The sequence below is a fragment of the Lithobates pipiens genome, unplaced genomic scaffold (assembly GCF_037356315.1).
Source record: "Lithobates pipiens isolate NorthernLeopardFrog02 unplaced genomic scaffold, aLitPip1_a1.2 Scaffold_8, whole genome shotgun sequence".
Taxonomy (NCBI): domain Eukaryota; kingdom Metazoa; phylum Chordata; class Amphibia; order Anura; family Ranidae; genus Lithobates; species Lithobates pipiens.
Genome location: NW_027507903.1, coordinates 74786383 through 74812031, shown reverse-complemented (window position 1 = coordinate 74812031; position 25649 = coordinate 74786383). Strand labels below are relative to the sequence as shown.

General features: G+C 43.4%; 1 protein-coding gene across 6 annotated transcripts in view; it reads left to right on the top strand.

Moving 5' to 3' along the window:
* The window catches only part of MYO5A (myosin VA), a 285827-nt gene that overhangs the window by 249243 nt on the left and 10935 nt on the right, over nt 1-25649 (top strand). For all 6 annotated transcript variants that reach the window (XM_077474307.1, XM_077474306.1, XM_077474309.1 and 3 more), the window contains 6 exons: nt 550-643; nt 3038-3184; nt 9822-9976; nt 20110-20199; nt 24072-24222; nt 24971-25253. In XM_077474307.1, the coding sequence (XP_077330433.1) occupies nt 550-643; nt 3038-3184; nt 9822-9976; nt 20110-20199; nt 24072-24222; nt 24971-25253 (920 nt within the window). The remainder of the gene's footprint in view (nt 1-549; nt 644-3037; nt 3185-9821; nt 9977-20109; nt 20200-24071; nt 24223-24970; nt 25254-25649) is intronic.

The following is a 25649-nucleotide window of genomic DNA, read 5'->3' as shown; positions in this document are numbered from 1 at the left end:
GCTTATTGTGCCAGGATGTCATAATTGACATGGTTCTTCTGCAGTTGCTCCCTTCTATTTATATTCTGTCTACCCGGCAGTTTTTAAACATGTAATTTATAGTTTCCAGTTCTTTGGGCAGAATTCTACAAGCTTCTTATATATGCCATACATGACTTTACTACACAACAATTTTTTATTTTAGTTTGTTCTCTAAAAGTGACAGGTAAATTACCCACGACATAATATATGCACCTATACAATCAAGTGTATCTTCTGACAGATGAAATTATCTGTTGTGCCATAATTGTGTGATAAAAAACATAATTTAAATGAATGGTTCATTAGACTTGTAGGGGACGTGTAGATTTTTTTTTTTTAATTGGTGAATTCTGCCCAAATCAGCACTGACACTCCTATACATGCAATACACACATCTGCCCATTGGTGGCGCTGTTACCTAGCTGTCTGGTCCTGTTCAACACTAACATTGGCTTGGCAAATTGTATGCAAAACCTGCTATGTTGTTTAAAAGGGTGTTTTTTATTAAGATAATGTTAATCTCTGCAGGATCTAATGGAACAACTTGAGAAGCAGGATAAAACAGTCAGGAAGCTGAAAAAGCAGTTGAAAGTATTTGCAAAGAAAATCGGGGAGCTGGAAGGTAATATGCTGCATCTGCTTTTGTATCGTCCAGTTTAATCTGAATATACTGTTACCTTGATTTTCTCATCCCACCTGGCTTTATAAGAATTCGGTAAACTGGATATTTTTTTTGCTCTGACATTCCTTGAGGAGATGTCAAATAGTTCCAGCATGTACCATGGTAAAAATGTCTGAAGAAGCATTTTTTAATACAAATTCCATGCTATTAACTTGGATCTAGATCCCCTATAAGTGGATGTTACTGTGTTGCTGGAAAACCAAATAGCATATCCCATTGGGTCTCCATCTTGGTGATGGTGGCTTTTTATATTTGGACTAAAGTGTCATTAACCGCTCAGCCAGATTTTTGCATATCATGACAAATGAATATACCAGTATAGGCATTTGTAAGTAGAACTGATAAAAAAAATTCCAAATACCTTATTTTAGTCTCTATATATGCTGGTCATGTGACTTTTGTTCACATGCTCTGCTCTGTGCAATCGGTGGGCAGAGCAACCATTAAACCTTTGACATATCCTGCAGAAATCACTGCAGGATGTTTTTTTTTTTTTTTCCCGTGGCTGCCCAGTGTTGATTGGCAGTCACATGGTTTAACTGAAGTTAGAAAGTATTCTAAATTAAATGAAAAAAATGTATAAATTAAAATGGTGTTAAACCTTTTTTATTTTTTTTAATGGGCCCTTCAGTGGTTTGTGCCATAATGTGCTAGTATGCACCACATATTAGCACAAACCTGTCAAACAATGCCCTCTATTGCTGCACTGTCATTGTTGCCGTTGGTCCTGGGTGCTTCCATCTTTGTTCCATTTTCCTTGCGGGTTCCATCTGTTTCTTGATTGGCCGGGCTGTGATGATGTCACTCCCCCACATGTCCACAGGGAGGCACATCATTGCTGCACAGATCTGATGCTGTACATGTACTCTGAACTGCCCATGTGTGGCTTAGTGTACATATAAGCGGACAGGCAGAGGGAAGCATTTATGACAGTAAAGACCAATAAAGTGTCTTCTGTCATAAAATCCCTATCTGGCAGCAATTTTTTGAAAATTGCATTAAATACTTTAAATAATATTTGTTTTATAATGGCAAAGCTGATTCTGAGCCCCAGTCATGGAATGATATGGGACAGCTTGTTAGGAATTAGGAAATGAATGGCTTCCCAACAGGCACCAAGGGGAGCATGCACAATAAGAGTAGCAATGTGGCACTGGATCGCCTGCAATGGTGTAGTCACTGACATTGGGCCAGTGCATAGGCATATTGCAAGGCAACCAGGTATTTCTAAAGATCAAACAGATGGATGGTAGCATGCATATGCACACTAGCATAGGACCTAATTTTAAAGACACATATACAAATAAATGTTTTGGTTTTAATGACACTTTAATACATTACCTCTATATACTCTATTAGGTTTGATGCACACTCAAGGCCCCACATAAACACCAATTTCTATATTTTAAATGTAGAACTTAAAAGATGCGGAACAAAAGAAAATGAATAGTGTCTCACATTATAAATATAGATATTGGACTTGTATTGTAATGGAATGCAATACTCCAGTTTTTTAAAATCAATAAATTATTATTAGTTTAATACATTTTAGCACGGTTTCAATCCAATCAGTGTTCTAGCATATAGAAGCTTCAACCTGTAGACTATGCAAAGCTTGCAATGAGGCTATAGAGTCAGGAGGGGTGTAAAGAAAGTAACGATCATAACCAACATTTTAAGTCTTCTATCTATCAAAAAAAAAAAAGGTAGCTGGAGTTAGGTTTTAAAAGAACAATGGACTTCTGGGAAATATGGTTTGCTAAGACCCATTTCACACTGGAGCATTTTGCAGGTGCTATAGCGTTAAAAATAGCGCCTGCAAAAGGCCCTAAGACAGCTGCTCCATTCACTCAAGTGTGAAAGCCCAAGGGCTTTCACACTGGAGTGGTGCGCTGCCAGGGCGTCAGAAAAAGTCCTGCCAGCAGCTTCTTTGGAGCAGTGAAGGAGCGGTGAGCTCACCGCTGCTTCCCATTGAAATCAATGGGGCAGCTCTGCGATACCGCCGGCAAAACGCCGCTCCGGCTGCACTTTGCGGGCGGACTTAACCCCTTTCCGGCCACTAGCGGGGGGTTAAAGCCGCCCCACTAGCAGCCCAATAGTGCCGCTAAAATGATGGTAAAGCAGCGCTAAAAATAGTGCCGCTTTACCGCTGACGCCGGTGGTGGCTCAGTGTGAAAGGGATCTTAGTAGGATAAGTCAATACCCCTTACAATGGGTATTTAGGACACAACATATCCAGACTTTGGTCTTCCTGGTGTGCCGTAGAGTTCTTTTGTTATAAATGTCCTCTGGTTTCTGCATAATTACAGTTTGCACATTTCATTTGTATTACAGTTGGTCAAATGGAGAATGTGTCTCCTGGTCAAATAGTAGATGAACCTATTCGCCCACTCAATATACCACGTAAGGAGAAAGACTTCCAAGGAATGCTGGAGTATAAGAAGGAGGATGAACCAAAACTAATTAAAAATCTTATATTGGGTAAGTATATGCAAATAGTATAGCTAGTATATAGCATAGTATATCTCCTATCTAGAAATTTAGAACTGAAATTGTCTACCAATATAGTCACTGTGAATTTGAATAATTAATGGAGAGTTGCCAAATTAGCAAATTGATCAGAAATGTTCAGTGTGTGGGGAATGGTCTACCTCATGTCTGCTTGGTGATAATGCACAGCTGTTATCATCTGCTTTGTCATTTGGAATAAATTGAAGATGATTTAGTAAACCTAGGCTACCTATACACTGCCCGCTATGTTTTAGCAGTAAGTAATTGACCTTTGCTTGTGATACTAAAGCAGTGAAAAGCTGGCCATAGATGAGTCCATTTTTTTTTTGTTTTTTTTGTTCAGCGAACCCCGCTGTGTCTTTGTACTGTGACAGCAGGGAGACTTTCACCCATCAGATTAAAGATTGGTGCTGCAAGCTATAGCCAGCAACACTGATCATGTGGTTAAAATCTAACAGGGTGGTTGATCAGTAGATTGACTTCTGTTCAACCACTGTGGCCATATATGGATTGAAATGTGGTCAGTCCCTGCTTCACCAGATGAATTTCGGACCATGTACGGCCAGCTTATGAGTAAGGCCTCTTGCACACAATACTCCTGTTTGAGCATCTATTTTTTCTGCCGTTTTTTTTTCGTATGCATTGCTGCGCATTTTCGCGCATATTCTTTTGTGCAATTTCGTGAATTTTCGCACATATGCACGCAAACTTATTCTTGCGTTTACAATATGTAATGGACATTTGTGTGCAAATGAGGAGTAAATTACTGACCAAAAATGCAGAATTTTCTATTTTTTAATTTATTTTTTACTGAAGAATACACAGTGCTTGTTTACGCTCATGTGTGCATAGGCACATTACAATTAGTGGGCTGTATTTTAGCTCAGTAAAAAAATAAGCTGTACTGAGATTTTTCAAGCTGCAATATGCAAGAGGCCTTATTGAGTACATGGTAATTGCAGCGAAACGCATATACATTGTCTGAGCCTTAACAAACATAATAGAAATTGCATAAAAAAAAATGACTTTAAAAGTTAAGTATGACCAAAGCTTTTTTGGGCACACTTCTCTTCCGCACTCCTGTGACCCAGAGTCATCCGACAGCTGACTTCACAGACCCGGTCCAGGTTCTTCAAGGATCCCGACTTTAAAGTCAAGATCCACCGGCGTGCTGCTGAGAGCCTGGACCAGCATCTCCTGCCTCCTTCACAGCCCGGCGTTCAGTGAGTGCTGCAGGGGAAGAACAAAGAGCGGATGACTGACCATTATCACTCTCTGCTCAGTGAACACTGAGGACTGAGCGATCAGCGGTCATATGATTGCTCAGTTCTCTGTTTTAGAGCCGGTGGGGGACAGCTGCACCCAGCCATATAGGTAAGTATGTACAGTATCTCACAAAAGTGAGTACACCTGTCATCACATTTTTGTAAATATTTTTTTCTCTTACGTTCACTGACTGACACAGCTCCTTTATTCTTGACCATTGGGGTTGTTACGCCACCTTCACGAGAGGACTAGGCAGAACATGTTAACATGTACAAAAAACAGAACTTTCTAGTTACACTCAAGGGGAGGTCCCTTCAGTAACAACCCCCCAGCCTGCTTCCTGCAGCCTCAGTTTTTTTCTGCCTAGTGAAGGAGAAGGACCTAGGAACCCTGCGGGCCCATCAGTCTGTGGATTTTTTATGCAGAAGTTTGCCTTTTGCGCAAGATTAAGATTCTGTGATCTGCTTTCAACAACCGGCAGGGTGAAAGGCTGGATACCATTATCCTTGTAGTCTCCCCAGCCTGGCCAGTGAGCGTGTGCAGACCAGAGCTCTGTACTGGGTTGGCCACGACATGCCCCCCAGGTTACAGGGGTGGCCGGTGAGCGCAATATTCCGGGGCACACATATGACTGGGCTACTGATGTCTACGTGGCGGGCCAGCAGCCACCCCGTACTGATCGGAGAGTGGGTCTGTGATGGAATGTTTCCCCAGTTGGTCAGTACTGGTAAGTTCAGCTCTCCCATTCTCGGTGGGGCTGAGCAGCTGGGCATTCCCTGGGAGGTCGATTCAGGGGTCCCTCATCTCCCTGTCCTCTCTCCCTGTCCCTATCTTCCTCCCCCCCGGGGGATGCTGTATGGGCTGTTGAGCGGTGTTTGTGCCACATAAACAGGGGCTCCCTGGGGGGGCTCTCACCTTGGGTGGGGGGCTGCGCTGGGTGGCTGTGCCCTGGATGTCTGTCTCTCCCCTGGAGGTCTGTGTCTGCTGATCACTGTAGCGCTGTTTGCTGCTATTTCCTCTGCCTGTGTTTCACTGTCCCTCTCTGTATACAGTGTTCGGCGGCTATTTTTGGTGTGACCAGGGAGAAGCATGGTCAGTAACCATCTTTCTGCAGTTCGGCGGCCATTTTCCCTGTGATTATGTCCTTTGTCCTGGACGCTCCGGCTATTTTGTTGTAGCCTAAACAAGTTTTCCATGCCTCAGCGTTGTTCCCTGAGGCTCAGCACAGCGCGGTTTTCTCTCGCAAGCACGTGGGAGCTGACACAGGCACACCTAGCTGGACAGCGCAGAACTTGGACAGGGTGGTGAGTCCTGCAGTGGGGGCCCCTCAGCCTGCAGCAGTTAGAAGGGTGGGACCATCACTGTCCTAACTCCCCAACAGGTGGCAGACAGGGTAGGGTCAGCATGGATTCAGAAACTGGTGTTTCTTCCCCCCGAAATCCAGGCAATTGCAACCAGTTCACCTGCAGACAGTGCAGTGCCTCTGGACGCTTGTCGGTGGTCCTTAACACGTTCGTTGCCAAGATGGAGGCGGGGTGGAGTACTGCGAGTACAGTCGACCCAGGTCAGGTGAGGAACCCAAGTTGCCGATCAATATGCTCGAATTCCAAGTGATCAGGCTTGCCTCTCCACATAGTCGATGAGACTACGAAGGCGTACGACCAGTATCCACTCAGACAACGCCACGGCAGTGCCATATGTCAACCATCAAGGAGGAACAAGTAGCTCGGCTGGAGCACGGGAGGTCACTCACATCCTTCAGTGGACAGAGCGACAGGTACCAGCCTTGTCGGCTGTTACATCCCGAGAGGAAAAAACTGGCAGACGGACTACCTAAGTCGCCAGATGTTGGGCCCAGGAGAATGGGCATTGCATCCAGACATGTTCAGCCTATTGTGCCTGCGGTGGGGCACACCAGACGTGGATTTCCTGGCTCCCATCTCAATCAGAAGGGGCTGAGATTCGTATCCAGGATAAGAGATCCTTGGACAGATGTGTCAATCGCGCGGGTGGCTCCATGGGATCAGTACCGGCTGATCTACGACTTTCCTCCACAAAAGCTACTACCATGTCTGCTCCGCAGAGTGGAGGGGGTTCCAGTAATACTAATGCCCCGGATTGGCCTTGGCGTCCCTGATGCACCGACCTAGTACGCCTGGTTGCGAAGGCTCTCTGGCAACTGCCGTTGCGAGAGGACCTTCTGTGTCAAGGTCCGATTCTCCATCTTGTCTTGCCATGGTGGTTTTAACTGTATGGCTGTTGAGAGCCAGATGCTAAGGTAGCAAGGTCTATCAGACTCTGTGATCTCAACTATGTTGAGAGCATGGAAATCTTATTGGAAGATATACCATCGTACCTGGGAGTCATACATCTCTATGTGTGAGGAGAAAGATGGCATCCATGCACCTATTCAGTTTCCAGGATCCTGCTGTTTCTACAGCGAGGAGTAGACCAGAAGTTGGTTTCAAGCACCATTAGGGGACAAATATCAGCCTTGGCTGTCTTTTTTCAGCGACCCCTGGCGTCTCACTTTCTAGTGAGCACTGTTGTTCAGGGGGTCCGACTAGTAGTTCTTCCAGTGAGTCCACCGTTACCCCATGGGATCTGAACCTGGTGTTATCGGGGCTTCAGAAACCGCCATTTGAGAACATCAGAGGAATTCCCTTGTTGACTCTTTCTCAGAAAAGAGGTCTTTCTAGTGGCCATTACATAGGCCAGGAGGGTTTCAGAACTGGCAGCCTTGTCTTGCAAGTCACCCTATATGGTTAACCGTAAGGATAAGGTGGTGTTGCATTTGCAACCTTCCTTTCTGCCAAAGTAGGCATACTACTGGTACATCAAGCCATACCAGAAAGGCAGAGGGAGATTAGGGAAGTAAACAAGTGGCTGAGGAGCTAATGTAGAAAAGAGGGGTTTGGGTTCCTGGAAGACTGGGCCGACTTCTCAGTCGGTCACCAGTACTATAGAAAGTACGGACTGTACCTAAATGAGGATGGTGCAGATCTGCTGGGAGTAAAGATGACCAAAAAGTTAGCGGTGTTTTTAAACTAGGCAAGGGGGGGGGGGGTCCAGAGGTAGAGATAGTCAGCGTGGAACATATTCCAGAGGGTAGTATTGGGGGCATTAGTGGTAGGTTGACTAAAGCACATAAACCCAAGGTAAGTATAATAAGTTCTAGTTGCAATCTCAGAACACCCAATAGAAGATAGTATTCAACCAGTCTAAACTACCAATGCCAGGAGCCTGGCGGATAAGATAGGTGAACTAGAGATACTATTGTACGAGGAGAATTTGGATTTTGTGGGAATTTCAGACACTTGGTTTAACAGCTCTCATGATTGGCTGGCAACCATTCAAAGGTATACACTTTATTGCAGGGATAGAGAGGGTAAAAAAAGGGGGAAGGGTATGCCTGTATATCAATAATAATGTACAAGTGAATGTGAGAGATAACATCACTAAGGGAGCTAGGGAGGAGGTGGAATCCTTATGGGTAGAGCTCCGAAGTGATAAAGCTAAGGGGAAAATAATACTGGGAGTATGCTATAGGCACCCTAACCTGAGGGAGGAGGGGGAGACGAACCTTCTATCACAATTTGATTAGCAGCAAGGATGGGAAGTGTTATCATAATAGGGGATTTTAATTATCCAGACATAGACTGGGTGGAGGGAACCACGCCTGCGTCTAAGGCTTGCCAGTTCCTAAATGTCTTGCAGAACAATTTCTTGGGTCAGATGGTAGACACACCAACTAGAAATAAAGTGTTACTAGATCTACTGATTACCAACAATACAGACCTGATCACGGATGTGGAAATACGGGGCAATTTAGGAAACAGCAATCACAGGTCAATTAGCTATATATCACACAAATAGGAAACCTAAAAGAAATACAAAGACACTGAATTTCAACAGAGCCAACTTCCCTAAACTACGAATCTTGCTAGAAGATATAAATTGAGATAACATCTTAGCAACAAAGAACACGGAGGAGAGATGGGTTCGCTTTAACAGCATATTAAATAAGGGCATTAGCCAGTGCATCCCATTGGGTAATAAAATTAAAAGAGCGAACAAAAGTCCTGGATGACTTAACGCCAATGTAAAAATGCATATAAAATCAAAAGAGAAGGTCTTTAAAAAATACAAGATTGAGGGAACATCATCAGCATTCAAACTTTATAAAGAATGCAACAAGAAATGTAAGGGTGCTATTAGGGTGGATAAGATAGAACACGAAAGACACATAGTGGAGGAGGGCAAAAAAAAATCCCAAGAAATTCTTTAAGTATGTAAAAAAAAAAGGCAGGACAGACCATATAGGCCCCATAAAGAATGAGGAAGTTCATCTGGTTACAAAGGATGTGGAGATGGCGAAGGTATTGAATTTATTCTTCAGTAAAAACTGCAGTGTTTATCCTCGTGACACATCACAGGAAGCTCCCTCATGGCTAACAGAGGACAGAATTAGAATTAGACTTGGGAAACTTAACATTAATAAATCACCAGGACCGGGTGGCTTGCACCCGAGGGTACTTAGGGAACTCAGTCAAGTATTTGCCACACCATTGTTCCTAATTTTCTACTAACTGGAATGGTACCAGCGGATTGTAGAAAAGCCAATGTAGCACCAATATTTAAAAAGGGCCCAAAATACACCCCTGTGAATTAGACCAGTTAGCCTAACCTCAATAGTATGTAAGATTTTAGTAATGAAAATTAATTATTAACAGTAATGAGCATGGATTCATGAAGAATTGTTCTTGCCAGCCCAATCTATTAACCTTCTATGCCATCTAGATAAAGGAAAGTCCGTAGATGTGGTGTATCTGGAAATTGCAGTGACATCACAAGTTGGAGTTTTTTTTTGCCAGCTTGCAGTACGCGGCCTTAGATCAGCATTGCATTCATTTTGTAGTAGTTGCACCATTTTATGACGCCCAAACTTTGAGAAGGTAGATCAAAAACTAAAATTTTTCTAACTCTCCTCCATTGTTTATACTGGCCTGCATTTTGTTCCCTTTCTGCTCTGTTCACCAGTCAGAGCAAAGTAAAACATAGTCCTGTGTAAGCTCTAAGTCAGTCTGAGCTTATCAATCCCCACTTGGCAGTGCTTGGGAATTGTGATTGATTACTTTACCGCCCAACACTGAATGGTGAGAAGGAAGGGTAGACCGTTACATGCACCTCATACACAAGAGTGCCAAGTATTTCACTTTATTTCAAAAGGCAAACAAAGGGTTGGAGGGAAAATATGAGCTTTACCCAAGAGAATATGCGCAGTAAATAACCAGGAACTTTAAATATACTTTTTAGTAATCGCTTTGTATTTCTTTACCAGACCTAAAGCCCCGCGGTGTTGCTGTGAACCTTATTCCAGGATTGCCGGCATATATACTGTTTATGTGTGTGCGCCATGCTGATTACCTCAATGATGACCAGAAAGTTCGCTCTCTTCTCACATCAACAATCAACGGTATTAAAAAGATCTTAAAGGTGAGTCTTTCATCCTTTCCCTCTGATCTGATCTATCTGATCCTTTGTTTGATTCATAACTAATATTTGAAATACTGGCAAGCAGCTAAGAATTGGATGAGATCTGGGAAAACTTGATATTAATTAAAAGTAACTTTGATTGCAGACGTGTAGTCTTTTAGGCCCCTTTTACACTGCCGCAACAGGAAAGTTGCACAATTTTGCAGCCAGTTTTATTGCAATTTTGCGGCCACAATTTAGCTACGATTTTGCAGCGATTTCCGGTAATGTCTGTGTAAACTTGAGGTCTATGGACCTCAACTCGCATCAAAATCGTACCAAAGTAGTACAGGGACTACTTTGAAGTCACACAGATATAAATGGTACCCCTTGGAAATCATGGGGTACGACTTGTCATGCAACTTTGCAGTCCCAAGTCGCAGGACAAGTGTGAAAGGGGCCTTAAAATGTTACAAATATAGACAGAAAGGGTGTGATCCCAAATCGTTGTTCCTGTCTCTTTAAGACAACCTTACCATCATACAATATAAAGTATATCTCAAATTATAAATGTCCAAAAATCGTGATCCAAGCAGTGGTTAACCACTTGCCGACCAGCGCACGACGATGTACGTCGACAGAATGGCACGGGCAGGCAAATGGGCGTACATGTACGTCCCTTTAAATTTGCCACCCTGCCATCGGGCGCGCTCCCGCGCTGGTCGGGACCCCGTGAGTCCGGTCGCGGGACCCGCGGACTCGATCGCCGCGGGCATCCCCGCAATCGTCTCACGGAGCGGCCAAATGAAGAAATGCCTTTGTAAACAGCATTTCTCCATTCTGCCTAGCAACTAGTGACACTGATCTCTGCTCCATGTGATTGGAGCAGAGATCAGTGTTCACTAAATAAAAGCCCAACCCCCCCACAGTTAGTAACACACCCCTAGGAACACTTAACCCCTACACTGCCACCCACTGGTTAACCCCAGTGTCATTTACACAGGAATCACTGCATTTATATAGCAGTGATTACTGTATAAATGACAATGGTCCCAAAAATGTGTCAAAAATGTCCGATGGGTCCCCCACAATGACACAGTCACAATAAAAATCGCTGATCGCTGCCATTACTAGTAAAAAAATTAAAATAAAAAATTATTAATAAAAATGCTATAAAACTATCCCTATTTTGTAAACGCTATAACTTTTGCGCAAACCAATCAATAATCGCTTATTGCGATTTTTTTTTTACCAAAAATATGTAGAAGAATACGTATCGGCCTAAACTGAGGGAAAAAAATGTTTTTTTATATATTTTTGGGGGATATTTATTATAACAAAAAGTAAAAAATAATGCGTTTTTTTTCAAAATTGTCGCTCTATTTTTGTTTATAGCGCAAAAAATAAAAACCGCAGGGGTGATCAAATACCACCAAAAAAAAGCTCTATTTGTGGGAAAAAAAGGACGTAAATTTTGTTTTGGAGCCACGTTGAACGACCGCGTAAGTGTCAGTTAAAGCGACGCAGTGCCGAATCGCAAAAAGTGGTCTTGTCTTTGACCAGCAAATTGGTCCGGTCTGAAAGTGGTTAAATAGTCTTTAAAATGTCCTTTGTTATATATGTGATTATATAAACCAGCAATTCCAGCAGTATCGTAAGAGGAGTTGGTATTTTCAAACGTGCACCAGCATAAATAGTGTTCCCCCTCTATGTGATCAAACATTCAGCATGCATAGGTGACTATCCCCTCACCCGATGTGCCCTCACCTGGGGGATAAGTCTAAGGCCCCTTTCACATGGGCTTTACAATCAGGTCCACTTGTCAGTTTTTCAGGCGGACCTGATACATGTCTGCTGACATCCGCTGATATCCGATCCTGTCTGTGAAATCCAGATGGACTGAGACCCTATTTTCCATCCGTCTGGCAGGTCGCATCGCATGGCATCAGATGAAAGTGGACAGGCAGTCCGTTTTCATCCAATCTCCCCATAGAGGACAACGGGGCTCTGACAGGTCTTTCTCAGCATAGTGAGCAGAGATGGACCTGTCATCCGCCTGCTCATTAGGGATCAGCGGATCGATCCCCCAGTGAGCAAAGCGGAGTCCACCAGGCTTACCGCCCATGTGAAAGAGCCCTAAAGAATGACCTATATGCTGAGGATCAGAAATGATGTTCCTCTCCTTATGGGTACCTCTGGATCTGGGTCCTCCTCTCCTATGGGTTCTCTGCACTCATCCACATCACCAAAAGAAAACGCTAAACATAGTGCTTATCCTTTTCAAAACAACCGTTTTTTATTTCAAATGCATCTATAGTAAAACACTCACATTTACCTGGTGCTGTAAGTGCACCAGACTGTAAACAACATAAAATCAGTATTGTCAAACTGCAGTTATCTATCCACCAAAATTCACGTTTACCGTAATTCTCGTGTGGTGCATGCCATGGCGTGACGTCTGACCCCAGGGAGGGAAATGGCTGCATTGTCGGACAGCCATTATGGGAGAAGCTATTCCCTGTCCAGCCTCATAGATAGCATTAGACAGTACATAGGAAGATGGGATGGAATGCTTTATATACTTTGTCCCCTGGGGATCATAACACAATAAAAATGGAAGAAGGGAAAACTCTTTGTAGTACGTTTCAAAAAAATAATAAAAGGTAGGTATTAGACTAATGTCTTTCATATAGTCCACCATTTATAAGAACAATATAACATCTCAGAAACTAACATTTTGAAACGTGAAATCTTTATAGAGTATATAAACCCAACAGTCATGTTCCTGATATGTGCCTGCTGTACCATGGACTTACCGTATATACTCGAGTATAGGCCGACCCGAATATAAGCCGAGGCCCCCAATTTACCCCCAAAAAACTGGAAAACTTATTGACTCGTGTATAAGCCGAGGGTGAGACATGGCTGTCCATCCCTGTGTGTCCGTCCATCCCTGTGTGTGTGTCCGTCCATCCATCCCTGTGTGTGTGTCCATCCATCCATCCATCCATCCCTGTGTGTGTGTCCATCCATCCATCCATCCCTGTGTGTGTGTGTGTATCCATCCGTGTGTGTGTGTGTGTGTGTGTGTGTGTGTGTGTGTCCATCCACTCCTGAGATTTTACACGGTTTTACCATATAGCGCAGACAGACTGGTGACCTGACATATATGTGTTGTAGTTAAGAAATACAGATAGGTCAACTTCCTGCCCTTAGCCTGTGAAAGGATTGTACAAAAAGCTGTAATAGTTCACGGTTCCTCCTGTTTTCTCCTCATCATATTTCTTTTCAGCACATGTACTGCTCACAACTCATTGGCTCTTAGTTCTACCCTTTCCTGTATCAGTCTGCAGTGCTGGGGACCACAAAATACCAATATCATGACCAATGCATGTACTTGCACATTGGTTGCATTTAAAAATACATCCATCCCTGTGTGTGTGTCCGTGCAGCCTACCTGTGTCCCGAGCCTCCGTCCCGAGCCTCCTCCGTCCCGTGCCTCCTCCGTCCCGTGCCTCCTCCGTCCCGTGTCGTGCCGATGGATCGCCGCTCTTCTCGGCGGCCATTCTACAATTCAAAAGCCGCGCCTCCGCCTCCGCCTGTGATAGGCGGAACACTCAATTTCCCAGCAGCCTGTGTTCCGCCTATCACGGACATCCTCTCATCGTCGTCCGTAGTATGAGAATGAGCGGATGTCCGTGATAGGCGGAACACTGACTGCTGGGAAATTCAGTGTTCCGCCTATCACAGGCGGAGGCGGAGAAGGAGGCGCGGCTTTTGAATTTTAATGTCCGCCGTCTGTCTGCTCGATACGCTGATCGAGCAGTCAGACAGCGGTGACTCGAGTATAAGCCGAGGGGGCACTTTCAGCCTCAAAAAAGAGGCTGAAAATCTCGGCTTATACTCGAGTATATACGGTATATGAAAAAGTATCCTGTTATCCTCTTTGTATTGCTTCCTTTTGTATGAAATCCCTGGTGCTTCCTATTTAAAAAAAAACTGACCACACAAGGCATGAGAGCTCAGCCTGGTCAGTTTTCTAGCTGTGTTGAGAACGCAGCCCCCTCTCTTTCAATAATCAGCCATTCATTGGGAAGATCAGTGAACTGCTGCTTTCGTCTCCCCCAGCTCTCTGAACTGTGTATGCAGCTAAAAACAGAGGCTATGTGATCACTTAAAAAAAGGGTATTTATAATGTTTCTTATATTTATACACAAATGTTTTGCCTTGCATATCTATTTTAAATTGAATGGGTTGTTTTGCAAGAAGAGGGTTTACCAAAGTACACCTCTATTGGTGATTCGTAGTAGTACACCGAAAATGGAATATGTATTCCAACCAGCGCTCCTTCTCAAACTGTCACTCCACGAGTAAGCTTGTAATCCACATGGTAACTTTGTAAGCAAAATATCTGATATTCGGCTCCTCCGGGGTAAACAATTTGACATGTTTTAAAGTATATATGTCAGTCAAAATGTGTGATGCCTCCTAGTATAACCAGAAGTTTGAAAACAGGAGTTACCACTTCATGGATGGCCTCGGGTGAACAAATTAAACCGCATTTCTATGCATCTAGTAATCTGACACAGTAAGAGAAAGCTGGTAATCAGTCATTGATTGATTCATAATTAGCGGTAATTACCAGCTTTCCTTATTCATAAATGTATTCCCAGATCTCATCTGGTTCCTTACTATTATCTTTTTCAAGTGGGATCTATAGTTTTGTTTGCAGATACTTGCTTTGCATAGATCGTGGCCATATAAGTGTTTGAAATATATTGGACTAAATAATGAAATTCCTTTTCTTGTGAAAAAAATAAATAAAAATGAAATTCCTCTTTAAACAAAGCCTCTTCAGGCCAAAGGTCTCAGTGATCTGTAAAGGCTTCTACTGATCATCCCCGCACTAGACTGAAAATCGAGATCAGGACTCGTCGGACCAGGCAACAATTTCCCAATCTTCTATTGTCCAATTTTGGTGAGCCTGTGCAAATTGTAGCCTCAGTTTCCTGTTCCTAGCTAAGAGGAGTGGTCTTCTGCTTCTGTAGCCCATGTGCTTCAAGGTGTTGTGCGTTCAAAGATGGTTTTCTGCATACCTTGGTTGTAACAAGTGGTTATTTGTGTTACTACTTTTCTATTATCTCAAACCAGTCTGCCTATTCTCCTCTGACTTTTCACATCAACAAGGCATTTTCCTCCACACAACTTCCGCTCACTGGATATTTTCTCTGTTTTCGGACCATTCTCTGTAAACCCTAGAGATAGTTGTGTGTGTGAAAATCCCAGTAGATCAGCAGTTTTTGAAATACTCAGACCTTCCCGTCTGGCACCAACAACCATGCCGCGTTCAAAGTAACTTAAATCTCTTTTCTTCCCCATTCTTAAACTCAGTTTGAACTTCAGCAAGTCGTCTTCACCACATCTAGATGCCTAAATGCATTGAGTTGCTGCAACGTGATTGGGCGTTTAGAAATTTGTGTTACCAAGCAATTGAGCAGGTGTATCTAATAAAGTGGCAAGTAATTGTATATTCAATCACTTGTGTTAATCCACTACTTTGTGCCAATAATGCTTAAAGTGTAAGTTTACCTTTAAAGAAAAATCTGTAAGGTGAGCTTTCACAGGACCTCCTCCTCAGCCCCCCATGTCCAACTGACCTGCAGCTCAGCGATCTCCTGTTCTGAGCCCCGGTATAGCCGCCTGGGCTGGGCACTGATAGGTGGTGTTTCGTCACATATGGCGACCCATCACATTTGGATACCCGCAGGAATGCGCACGCACAACGCCGCCATATGCGTTCCAACACTGTGGCGATCTATGCTTACGCAGAACTTTGTGGCCACACCCCTGAGTCCAGGTTCAAGCTCCACCATCCAAGTGGACATAGAGTTAGATTATAATTATGGCAAGCAAAGCTGTGCCCGAAGCGTGGCGAGCAAAGCAAGCCCGCGAGGGGCCCTGTGGCAAAGTCGTCTTACAACAATGTTGGACCGCATATGGCGGCGTCGCACGTGCGCACTCCAGCAGGCAGCAAAATGCGATGGGTAGCCGAATGTCATGTGACAGTGGCACTGATGGACACGTATAGGTGGCACTTGAGGGCACATATAGGTGGCACTGGTGGGCGGCACTGAAGGGCAGCACTGATCAGAGGTGCTGGCAGGCATCACTGATGGGCACAGAGTGCCATCCCTAATGGACAATGATTGTCATCCCTGGTGGGCTTACCTTGTGGTCATGGGTAGGCATCCCTGGTGGCCATGGGTGGACATCCCTTGCCGTCAAGGGTTGGCATCCTCAGGGGTGGGGTGACTGCACTGATAATTAATCAGTGTAGACCCCCCATCCCCCACCAGTAGAGCAGCTGATCAGCTCTCCTCTACTGGCATCTGTCAGCATGAGTAGAGGAAAAGCCGATGAGATGATCAGCTGTGAAAGGACATAGCTGATAACAGTGCGTTAGACTGACGCACCACACCGGCAATCGCTGCGCGCTCCCTGCGGGCGATCGCTGCGCGCTCCCTGCGGGCGGGCAGCGATCGCTGCTTATCCTGCTGGATGTCATATGACGCCCAGTCAAGATAATTAAACCACTTTCCGACTATCGTTTTGCTATTTGGCAGGCAGGAAGTGGTTAAAGTGGTTGCAAACCCTTACATATACCCAGTGAAGTGACTGGCTTTAGGCGATGCACAGAGATTAAACAAACCCTCCTACATAAGTTGCAGTCTTCTCTTCTCTACATAAGTCCAGAATTTATACAGCTTGTCTGAGCTGTCACAAAAAATGACAGAGAGCTCAAGTTACATTCTGCAGAGCTCAGTGAGGAGAGCTTTCTAAGCTGATTGGAGGGAAGGGACACGCCCCCTCCACACAGGAACAGAGCTAAGGCTGTCAATCACAGGATGTGTTTTGGAGCTCCCTGCCCTGTCACCTTTTTTCTCTTGGTGTCAGGAAAACTTTTCAGAAGTGATTCTTGCTGATAACAGAGGAAGGAAGCAGCAGACATAAATGACAGTTACAGTATCTTAATTGAGATCAGCACATACTATAGAGGGATATGCTTTGTTAATATTACATGTTTGAGGTTTACCATCCCTGTAAACGGTTCCTCCATCTTAAAAATGATAAGAAAGACTGGTGCTAGTTGTTTTAATCTAAAACATGTTCCAATCCACTAAATGGTTAATGAAATAACAGTGGAAAGTGTCATTAAGTCACATGATGTAGTGTTCACTGGACTTATTTAAAGCCATATACTGGGTTGATGATTTATGGGTTGTTACTATAAATCTGTTCTCTTCCTGCATGCAGAGTTTGCTTGTTGGCGGGTCTGATTGTGTGCCTTGGGATGAACATGGCTGTATGTGTGATTCATGTATGAATTCAGTCTTAGGGCCTGTACCAGGCTGGGCGCAGTGCTGCATGTCCACGGCTACAGGGAGTGAGACAAACTGTGGAGCCGAATTCTACCGTCTCAATGACTTCTGCCGAAATGACATGTTATGCATGATGGCTTCTTTCCACTACTGAACAATGGGCATGGTTGTATAGAGCACGCCTGCCAAAACGGCCTAGTCTGAAGTTACTCCCTGCTGTTTAACTCTTCTAGACGTTCTTCTGTAACATAATTCTTTAGTATCTGGGTTCTGACACTGAACAATACAATAGATTTTATCAGGAATTTATTCTGAAATTCTGTTCTGCCCACAAGTAAAATTACTGCAAAATGTTTGTGAATATGACAAATTTAAAAAAAATGCCAGGTTCAAGAGTAAAGTTGTTATGACTGCAGGATTTTATTCTTAAAGCGGTTGTATACCACTGTACGTTTTTTTTTTTTCCTTGAAAGGTAATGTCATAATATGCTAGTATGCATTGCATACTAGCACACTATGTGAAACTTATCTGAAAACAAAGCATTCCAGCAATGCGATATCATGGATGGAGGCCGCTTCTATCTTCACCCGTATTGCTTCTTATTGTTCAGAGACTCCGGCTTTGTGACTGGCCGGAGCTGCAATGACATTCACGGCACAGGGCTCTGAAAGAATGGCACAGGTGGCCCTTCAGAGCGCATATGCCAGTGATGCCACTGGCTGCATGTACAGTAAACAGTGGCGGCTGGTGCTACAGCCAGGGTGGGAGGCAAACAAACCACCCCCCAGCGACAGCAATCAGACCACCCGGACCCCCTTCCACCACCACCACGGTGGGTGGTACTCACGCAGTTGGGTGGCGTTGCAGAGCAGAGAGAACCCTCTGCTTCCAGATCTCCCCATGCATCCTCCCGTCCCCGATACCAGCCAATACTATTGCTTCTCCTCTTGGCCAATCGCGCTCCTCAAGTTTCCTGATTGGCTGGGAAGAGAAGCATGAAGACAATAGTGAATATTAATAAGCTATTGTCACACAACTGGGTGGCCTCGGGGCGCAGTGCTCTTCGCCCTGCGTCCACCCTTTTTTTAAGCCAATTATAGCCCCAGGTTCGTATCGCGTGCTTCAAAAAAAAAAAAAAAAAACCCCCATTGGAATCCATGCCCTGCATGCAGATTAGGGGGGCGGTGCCCCTACGCCCCCCGTATATAGCGGCCGCCACTGACAGTAAATATCTCCTAAATGTTGCCTGTTTAGGAGATTTTTACACTACCTATACGTAAGCCTTTTATATATATATATATATATATATATATATATATATATATATATATATATATATATATATATTACTCCTACTCTTAATGCCAAATATTTTTAGGAAAATAACAGTGTTCCTTGTGCTCCTAAATGTAATCATTCCTCTTGTATAATATCAGCTGCCCCTTTAAAAGTGTACCCTTACACGTATATACTTTGTGAATCAAATGAAAAAGTGTCACTATATACAAGCTAACAGTTACAGTGTGCAATAATCTCACAAAATACTCAACATGATAAGATGTTTTACATTTACATGCGCCCAGTTGGAAGTGTTGCCGCTCTGGTCGCACCTAGAGGCAGCTATGCGCTCCGAATACCGGAAATGATGTCACTGGAACAGAAAATGACATCCAGAAGTCCCGTCTCTACACATTTTGCCTATATGGTGTCCTCAGAAAGGAGTGGGGGTTCACAGCGGCGGAGGAGACAACATACAATTTGACACATTTTCCAGGACTTGTGTTGCCCTATGGATATTTGAATTAAGTGTTTGCACAGATATATTTTATTTCACAGTTTGTACATTTGAGTATTTTGTGAGAATATTTTATTGTTACTATTGTAACTGTCAGCATGTATAGCTCCAACTTTTCATTTGATTCACCGAGATTTTTACGTTTTTGATTGTCAGACATTTTCACATCAACGCAATCCACAAAATCATATTTACAAAAAGAGATCTTTTTTTTTCTTTCTTTTTTTTTTGTACATAATTACACCAAAAAAAAAAAATGAAACACCTATCATAAACAAAAGAATAGGCTGCCAATAATTTGTCTCATGACCATCATGGCTTTAGACAGACATCTTGTTTGAAATGCCTCAATCTACGAACATCTAAGCATTCTTGAAATGCTCCACTTCTTCAGAACTTATGGATTCATCCATGGATTTCATAATGCCTGGTACAAACATTCAGGTTTTTTTTTTTTCAACCCAGCGTGCTGAACGAAAAAAAACCTGAGAGATTGTACAGCGAAGTGATGTTAGTGCAGCAAACTCTCCACCCTCCCACCAGAACACACTAATCGGCGCTTGCAGCAATTGGCTGAGCTGATGCTGGTTTTCCAGCACGTTCCTTCGACAGAAGCTCTTCCTTAGACTGGCTTCTGTCAGATGGACAGCTGTACACATGGTCCAACTTTTTGCTGGTTCCTGCTGAACAGGCTGATATTCAAACTGTAAATACCCAGCTTGAGTCTTGAGGAAACGAGATTTCCAAACGAGGAATGTTTGATTGATTCTAAACTATTGGAACCAATTGGGAGGTCAACTGTATCACTATAATCCTATGGCTACCACCATATCACTATTCTCACATTGTCACACATACAATTACTCCTTAATGTATTTGTGAATATTTTATGCAGCTAGTTAACCAAGTTGGTGAGATTCAACTATTAATGAAACTTGTGTTTTGATTGAAGCTTGATGTATTTGTTTCTCTTACACAGAAAAGAGGAGATGATTTTGAAACCGTGTCCTTCTGGCTTTCCAACACCTGCCGATTTCTCCATTGCTTGAAGCAGTACAGCGGAGAAGAGGTACTTCACTCCCAAATGTTCTCTGTCCCTCCTGCTGATGCATCGTGCAACCTTGACCTCTTCCCACCCAGCTCCGACATCCCTTTAACAAGGTCTTTACACCCCGGGGGGAACGGGAAGGACTGCCCAATCATGTGACTACTGTGATCGACTGTTATAGTAGTCACATGATTGGGAGCCGATCCTGCTGTCTCCCAAGCAGTACTAGAGACCAAACAAACCCCTAAGAATTACAGTTGCCATGTAAACATTAGCTTGCTTAGTGTGTACAATGTAAGAATTATAGGAATTTGTGAACAAATAATTTTAAGGGCACATTCACATGCAGTGATCTGCATTTTTTCACACTAGATAAATGCAAGTCACATAGAAAACAATTGCTTTCTATGTACCCCGTTCACACCACAATGCTGGTGTGATGTGCTTTGCGTTTGCAGTGTGGAAAAATGCAACATGCCTGCATTCTTCTGCACCACGCTGGAGGGCCCTGCATGTCACTGGGCAGCAGTGCATTGACATGAATAAAGTGTCACTATATGACATGTCAAATAAAGTTGGAAAAAAAAATAAAAAAAAGCAGGCCGTGCAATGTACTGAAATAGCCATTGCACAGCTCTCTGCTGGAGCAGACTTGACACCGGCCTGCATAGTAAAACGTTGCACTTTACCATTCAGACTAGTGTTAACTTAGGCTAAAACTTACATTTTTTAGTTGCTTAAAAGCTAAATTCACAGCTGAGATGCCTGCCAAAGAATTTGTAATGTTGTGTTGCCAGTTCTGAAATTTACACAACCCTTCCAGACAATACAGTACAGTATTAGATGATAAAGCTAGCAGTGTTGCCAATCAAGCAGATTGAAATTTACTGGCATCGCCAAGTTTTTACTGGCATTTCCAAAAATTACAAAATTACAGTTTTAAGTATTATGGTGTCCTTTTATGAAGCAGTGAAATCTATTCACTGCTTCATTCTCCGGCATTCACATAGGAGATCTTTCTCCTCTGTGTGCCACTATATGAAGCGGAGTAGATCGCTTCACCCTTGGAGGAGTGAAGCGATCTACAAACGCTTCTAACACTGGAGAACGGCCCCTAATACTGGAATCTCGTGAGACTTTATGAGATTACAGTACTAGAAATTCACTGATACACAGAGATGTCAATATATTAAGCAGTGATAAATTATCACAGCTCAATACACTGACATGCGGTGTGATTAATGTTAGTGAAATAAAGCGTCCCCCTACATAATATATACATGTATACACACAGACATTATATATACATGTATATACACACACATTATATATATATATATACATATACACATTATATATATATATATGTATATATATGTATACACATACATATGACAGGGGGACATGGTTACAGTGTTGGGGGGTCTGAACGAGGCATAAGGAAGTTAATTATCTTCCTCTTTCCTCCTCAGATCCCCCCGATTCCCTCTTCACTACCCCGGTTCTCCACCTCTGAGTTGGTGAATCGGGGCGTGTGAATTCTGACACAGATCACCAGTGAAGCGCTGAGATCACAGCTTCATAAAGTGACCGTTACTGTGTCAGTCTATGTGGATTCTCCATGTGCGGAGATAATCGGCGGGAGAACAAGTTCAAACACATCTCCCCCCGATTATCTGTGGTTTATATACTGTTTATGGGCTGTGATCAGCGGCGATCCTCTGGATCTCCACTGATCATTGCTTCATAAACGGACACCTTAGGCTACAGACAAGTACAATATGCAATCAGCAATGTGATTTAAGGGAGATATTTAGGCAAAAACATATTTCCTATTTTATTTTCGATATAGTAAGTAGCTCAGGGACAGGACTCAGGAGGGTAATAAATTAGAATGGGCGGCACACATGAAGCTGACTCTCACAGTGACAGACAGCAGATGATGATGACACTTCCCCGACAAAACACGTCCCCTCCTGAGTCACAGTGATCTCTCCATGATTTCTGTCCATGCCAGGTGGTCCCTTCAGTCAAAACAGCACTGAAAGTCCCACTCCTGGCTTGCCTTACTCCCGTTCCGCAGACCTGCACATGAGACTCTGGCTGCTCTACTCCGCTCCCTTGCATGATGCCACACGACACACACTCGAGCACCACCTCTGCCAGACCCTCCCCCCTGCTGGCGCCGCTCAAACACACTGTAGCAGGCACTGAGATGGTCTTGGCCAGCTCTGGACTGGTACTGCGCATGTGCAATTCCAAGCCAAGCATCACAGCCATATTTTTTACTGGTAACCTTTTCCTGTTACTGGCATATACTGGCAGGAGAAATGTTACAATTTTTTACTGGCTGCCAGTAAAAATACTGACGGTTGGCAACACATAAAGCTAGGTCACCATTTTATGCCCAGCCTATGACTGGATAGTGAAATAGCAGCAGACCGATGAAAAATCAGCTTGTTCCCTGTCAGCACATATGCACGTGGCAGAGCCTGGCTAAGTACTGACCTTCCCTCTCTCTCTCATATCACTTACATTTTACCTTTAAAAAAAAAACCTGTGAAATAATTTTTTAAATAAATAAAGTGGATAGTACAGCTCTTTATTCATTTTTCCTCTTGCATTGGTTACACTCCTGTAGAAATATCCAGGGTCTTCCTGTCATAGCTATGATTGGGCTGATGTACGTCACTTGTTCTGCCTGGTCTTATTGGTGCAATAAAAGAAATGTAGAGCTATTGCAGACTTTAGGATACAGGTCTTTTTTGCTGAATACTTTTGGTATTTTTTTTTAAAAAGAGATGTATGGCCAAAACTTTTTTGGTCATACTTCTCTTGTGGATAAAGGGAGTAAACTTACTTTTGCCTTCCTTGACCCAGAGTAAGCTGATAGCAGGCTATTGCCTGCTATCAGCTGAAATGGCAAAGTTGCGCCAAGCTCTAAAAGGATCCTGTTAATATTGATGGGATCCACCTGGCTGCCTAATTGACAGCTGGCCCCACCTCTCAGTGTGCAGCTGAGAGCCGGAGTCAGCTGTACAAACCCCTCCCATGCCTGGTACTCCAGTGAGCACCGACTGACAGTCACCAATTTCTGCTATGAGCAGAACAAGAACTGAGCGATCAGTAGCCAACATGGGGCAGCTGCGGCATCACATTGATGCCTCAGTGTGGGGGGGAGTATGTGTGTTTATTTTTTTAAACCCGAACTTCTCCTTTTAAATAAAATTGATAAAATGTACTTTATTTTATATCTGCCTCAGTTAAGGTTTAACAGCTTCTTATTATTACTGTACTGTTCTTAAAGGCAGTGGTCATCAACCCTGTCCTCAGGGCCCACTACAGGCCAGGTTTTATGTATTACCTTGGGGAGATGCAGACTAGAATACTGCAATCACTGAGGTGCAAATGATATCACCTGTGATGTATTTCAGGTATCTTGCAAACCTGGCCTATTAGTGGGCCCTGAGGACAGAATTGATGACCACTGCTTAAAGGAATTGTCTGTTTTTACAAAATGAGAATTCTAAATTGTGTAACAAAGAGATATTGTGGGTAGATGCTGGCATTAAAAGTTGCTTATGCCTCTATGTATCTAAGAAACATTTTCAGATATTAGAAACCTTTGACAAATCTGAATAGATCAGCACCAATAGAAGATTCACTTTACTATGGCATGCAACAGTCTGGTTCATACACATTGAGCCATGACTTCCTTCAATCAAGTCACCCATGCACACTTAGTAACTTTGTTTCATGCAAATAATGGTATTACATTTCAAGTTATATCTGTCATATACATATATTAGGAAAGTTAAAATGTATGTCTATAGATTTGAACTAAGATTGTTTAATTGAAGCATTTGAATCAACATGATATTGTTTCTCTACAGGCATTTATGAAGCACAACACACCCAGGCAGAATGATCATTGTCTAACAAACTTCGACCTTGCTGAATATAGGCAAGTGCTGAGTGACCTGGCCATCCAGATATACCAGCAGCTTGTCCGAGTGCTGGAAAACTTCTTGCAGCCAATGATTGGTGAGTAATGGGGGATTTATAGAGCTCCCGATACCAAATATCTGGCAAATGTGAACCTGTTTTTCCACTGGGAAACTTGAGTCACTTCACTGAGCAAAGCAGATGATGAGATATGAATACACGGGCCAATTGTCTTTCTGTACATATTTATTTTTACATTGTGAGTAATTTGCCAGAAAAGACAGGAAAGCTGACAGGCATCCTCCACCCTTCCTCTCGACCCAATAATACATTAATATTTTATGCCTGTATCTGTCATCCTCTGTCTTCATTGAACCATGCCCATATGTCTGCTGTGGGACAGTATATCTTTATATGATGTGCCCAAAATATGTGTAGCATATCTTTGTACATTTCTGCCCTGCCTTATATCAGACAGGGCCATGACAAGGGGTGGGAGGGAAGGGTGGCTGCCCTGGGTGCAATGGTTTACTGTAGAGATGGAGGCGCCTGACAGGAGTAGTGATTCTGACAAGCGAGTGATAGCAGGGCGTAGAATCCCTTATGCTTGCAAATGAATAGTGTATATGGGGGGTCGCAGTTTGCCATCTTTGCTCTAGGTGCTGGCTAACCTTGTTCCAGCATAGGTATCAGGTTCCATAATACCATTGTGACATATTGTGACTGCCTGTTCAGAACATGCTTTAATCCATCATTGCTTGTTATCATGGTTTTCTTATATAAGTTTTAAATGAAATACTTTACAAGCCATTTTTTTCTGCTAAACATTGCTGTGTATGCCCTTTAGTTTCAGGAATGCTGGAGCATGAAACTATTCAGGGTGTCTCAGGGGTGAAGCCTACTGGTTTGCGGAAGAGGACATCCAGTATAGCTGACGAAGGGACGTATACCTTGGATTCCATAGTAAGGCAGCTGAACACTTTCCACTCGATAATGTGCCAACATGGCACGGATCCAGAGCTCATCAAGCAGGTGGTGAAGCAGATGTTCTACATTATTGGTGCGGTCACCCTCAACAACCTGCTGCTGCGAAAGGACATGTGTTCATGGAGCAAAGGGATGCAGATCAGGTAAGAATGATTTAATGCAATATAGTTTTGCAGATTTAGTATAGTCCAGTGGCATACCCAGTATTTCTGGCACCCAAGGGCAATTATTTTTCAACGCCCTGCCACCCCGCACCCTCACGCACATAAAAACAACTAAAGAAATAAAGTAGTAAATTGTAGGTGTTGCGCTTACAGTGGGTGGAGCCATGGTTAAATAAAACCTGTGCCTACTCACCGTATACATAGTACACATATGCCACAGTACTTGTACATCGACTCTCAGGAGTGAGAGAATGCAGGGCTCCAGTGTGCGTAACATAGAGAGTGTAACACACAGAGTGCAGAGCTCAGAAGTTAATAAAGTACAGGCCATAGTACAAAATACAATCAAGAATTACCCCCTCCTGCCAGTATGAA